The sequence below is a fragment of the Gekko japonicus genome, unplaced genomic scaffold (genome assembly GCF_001447785.1).
Source record: "Gekko japonicus isolate JY-2015 unplaced genomic scaffold, Gekko_japonicus_V1.1 scaffold4410, whole genome shotgun sequence".
NCBI classification, from domain to species: Eukaryota; Metazoa; Chordata; class Lepidosauria; order Squamata; family Gekkonidae; genus Gekko; species Gekko japonicus.
The window spans coordinates 86643-89953 of record NW_015163742.1 but is presented as its reverse complement, the minus strand read 5'-3'; the positions used below and the strand labels follow the sequence as shown (position 1 = coordinate 89953).

The following is a 3311-nucleotide window of genomic DNA, read 5'->3' as shown; positions in this document are numbered from 1 at the left end:
GACAAAGAAGTCGTATCGATTACCAATGCGGTCAGAGTGCTCTCTCCTAGTACAGAACATGGAAGGTCAGTTTTTTAAATTTTAAACGTGTATTTTTATTCAGAGCTATCAAGTGGTAATCCATAGAAAAGCTAATTAAGTTGTTCTTTTCAGTAGTGAAGAGAAATTAATTTGGGTATTTCCAAAATTTTAAGCTACAGTGGTCTTGCAATTTAATAAACACTAGTATATTATTGGAAAGACAGCTGTTGCAGTAAGGCTTTGGACTCAAATTGGCCTCAAGAAATAACTTGAGTGTGCCTGGTGATTAAAATTAAACCCCATGGGTTGGATCCTGCAAATCTGTTGTGCAAACAGTGGCGCCTTTCTCTGATGCAAGAGGCTATTCCCTTGGTGGAAACATCCTTGCAATGGAGGGAAGAAGAAGAGATTGGATTTATACCCCGCCCTTCACTTGGAGTCTCAGAGCGGCTTACAAACTCCTTTCCCTTCCCCTCCCCACAACAGACACCCTGTGAGGTGGGTGGGGCTGAGAGAACTCTGACACAAACTGCTCTTTTTCAAGGACAGCTGTGCCAGAGCTTGTGACTGACCCAAGGTCACATCAGCAGGTGCAAGTGGAGGAGTGGGGAATCAAGCCCGGTTCTCCCAGATTAGAGGCCGCGCACTTAACCACGACACCAAACTGGCTTCTTCTTTGCCCTCCTCTTTGAGCTTGATGTTGTGCAATGTCAGATTGAAACAGCCCCTGTAAGCAAAATGAATATGCAGGAATCAAAGCCTGTTGATTGAATTGACAAATCCTTTAGTTGGCTGATGTACGAATTAAACACAAGGATACAATAAAGTGTGGATTCAGATGTGGTCTGTCGATGGCAGGGATTAGTTGTGGGACCTTTTGAATGCCAATGGGCTCTGCTACAGAGCTGTTATCCCTTTCCTTTAAGATGTAAGTATTCATAATTTCTTCTTTTGGCTGGTTAGGTTGGAATTGCATCTAGTTGGCGGCTTCAGTGATGATCGACACTTATCCCAAAAACTAACCAATCAACTTCTTCGTAAGTCCATGCATTCCCTTCTGCTTCCTCTGTTAAGTTTTAGGGCTCTTGTTTGGGGTCTGAGTGTAGAACTGGAGAAATCTGGGGACCATGGAATTTAGAAATAAGATGTCAAAATATTTCACACCAAGAAAAGGGGAATTCTGTAACTATCAGTTTTCCGTACAATTTCTGCCTGACATCCTGTAACTGGTGATGCCTGGGATTGATTTGGGGGGACCTTGTGCATGAAAACTGTGTACTTGGCCATTGAACACAGCCCCTTCTCTTACCCTACAAGATAATAGGTAATAGGTAAAGGTTCCCTTGCTCGAAAGCCAGTCGAATCCGACTCTAGGGTTGCGGTGCTCATCTCCGTTTCAAAGACGAAGAGCCAGCGCTGTCCGAAGACGTTTCCGTGGTCATGTGGCCGGCATGACTAAACACCAAGGCACACGGAACGCTGTTACCTTCCCACCGAAGTGGTACCTATTTATCTACTTGCAATTTCTTGCTTTCGAACTGCTAGGTTGGCAGGAGCTGGAACTAGAGGCGGGAGCTCACTCCGTCATGCGGCACCCCGGGTCTTGAACTGCTGAACTACCGACCTTCCACAGCCTGCAGTTCAGCGTCTTAACCACTTGAGGCACCGCAAGATAATAGCAGGAAGTTAAATGAGCAGGGCACTTTTACAAAGAACAAGACCAGCTTTTCCACCTTGAGAAGTTTTCAGTCTAAATACGTGACATGAGAGAACAAAGGAAAGTGGAAACAGGAATCAACAGGGGAAGGTGATGTGTTCATTCCTGTTGTACATTCTTACACTAGTTTTTAGTAGCAGAGGGGGGGCTCTGTGGAAAAGATTGTGCTATGGGGAGGAATGTGGCATCCCGCCAGTATTCTGGGACAATTCTAGCCCTGTAGTGTTGCTCAGAGGCCTTGGCTGGAAGATCTAAATTTCATCTGCAGTAGCTATAACCTTTGTATTTAACCAGGAGCATGTGAACAATTCCATCCACCTTGTCTTTCGTATTAATCATGTATAACTCTGTGTAAGTTTCACATTTGTTCCTGCACTTGTTCCTAGGAGCATTTGACCGCTTGCAGGACAACGTCCATTTAGTGACATTCTGTGTGACAGGTAATTATTTCGGAGCCCTACTCTGTCCCCTCCTCTTGTTGTTGTTGTTGTCTTCCCATCTCTGTGGCCTTTGCTGTCCCTGCCTCTCTCCCCACTTCCTGTCTTTTGGACCAAGCACCCTTCCACTTTGCTATTTGCAGTTACACTCACCTTTTAAAACTTTTATTTTGAAAAATTAATCACAGGTTCTATCGGCCTCTAGCAACACAATGTAAATGCAGCAAATACTATGTACAAATGGATTTCACTGACAATAGTGCTAAGCAGGGCTATTTTTGGGCAGGAACGCGCAGGAATGGAGTTCTGGCTGGCTCCTGAGTTGGCCACGCCCAGCAGGAACTCATTAGCATAATAGGCCACACCCAACAGCAGAAACTCATTAGGATTGGCTACATTAGGGGTGTGTGGCCTAACATGCAAAGGAGTTCCTGCTACAAAAAAAGGCCTTGGGTTTTGACAACAAACAAGGTAAACAGAAAAACAAGCAAAAGGTGGGTGTGGCTGGATGAGCACACTTCTGGTAACATGGGGGTGCGGCCTAATGGGCTAATGAGCTGTGCGGCCTAATATGCTAATGAGTTCCTGCTGTTGGGTGTGGCCTATTATGCTAATGAGTTCCTGGTGTAGTGCTGCGTTCAGCAGTAGGTCGGGCAGTGTTGCAAGCGGTGCAGAATTAGGACCTCAGCTCCCTCCTCCAGGTAGGTGTGTACTGCTTGCTAGTCTCCCAGATGCGCAGAGACCACGAAGAAGATAAACAGGTTGCTTACCTGTAAGTGATGATCTTCAAGTGGTCATCTGTGCATTCACACCACCCGCCCTCCTTCCCCTCTGCTTTCGGTCCTGTCCTTTCTTTGGAGACTGTGGTCAGTGGTCAGAAGGAACTGGCGGGATCCTCGTGCCCCCTCCCCTTAGTCATGCGCAGTGGAGCCCGACACGTGACTGGGGAGCGGGCGCAAAAAATCCCTTTTGCTTTCCAAAATACTGATCGGGGTCGGTGCAGGCACACTATAGCCCAGAGGTGTGAATGCACAGATGACCACTCGAAGATCATCAGTTACAGGTAAGCAACCTGTTTTTTCGCTAGGGAGCCACTACATCTACAACCTTATTTGCCAATGTGTTTCTGCACCAAT

General features: G+C 46.3%; 1 protein-coding gene across 1 annotated transcript in view; it reads left to right on the top strand.

Moving 5' to 3' along the window:
* Nucleotides 1–3: 3 nt before the first annotated feature.
* LOC107107580 (protein N-terminal asparagine amidohydrolase-like) overlaps nucleotides 4–3311 on the top strand; it is a gene marked incomplete at its 5' end in the record, with an annotated part of 17082 nt that continues 13774 nt past the window's right edge. Inside the window, 3 exons of the mRNA XM_015407888.1 lie at nucleotides 4–65; nucleotides 985–1058; nucleotides 2125–2178. Of these exons, the coding sequence (XP_015263374.1) occupies nucleotides 4–65; nucleotides 985–1058; nucleotides 2125–2178 (190 nt within the window). The remainder of the gene's footprint in view (nucleotides 66–984; nucleotides 1059–2124; nucleotides 2179–3311) is intronic.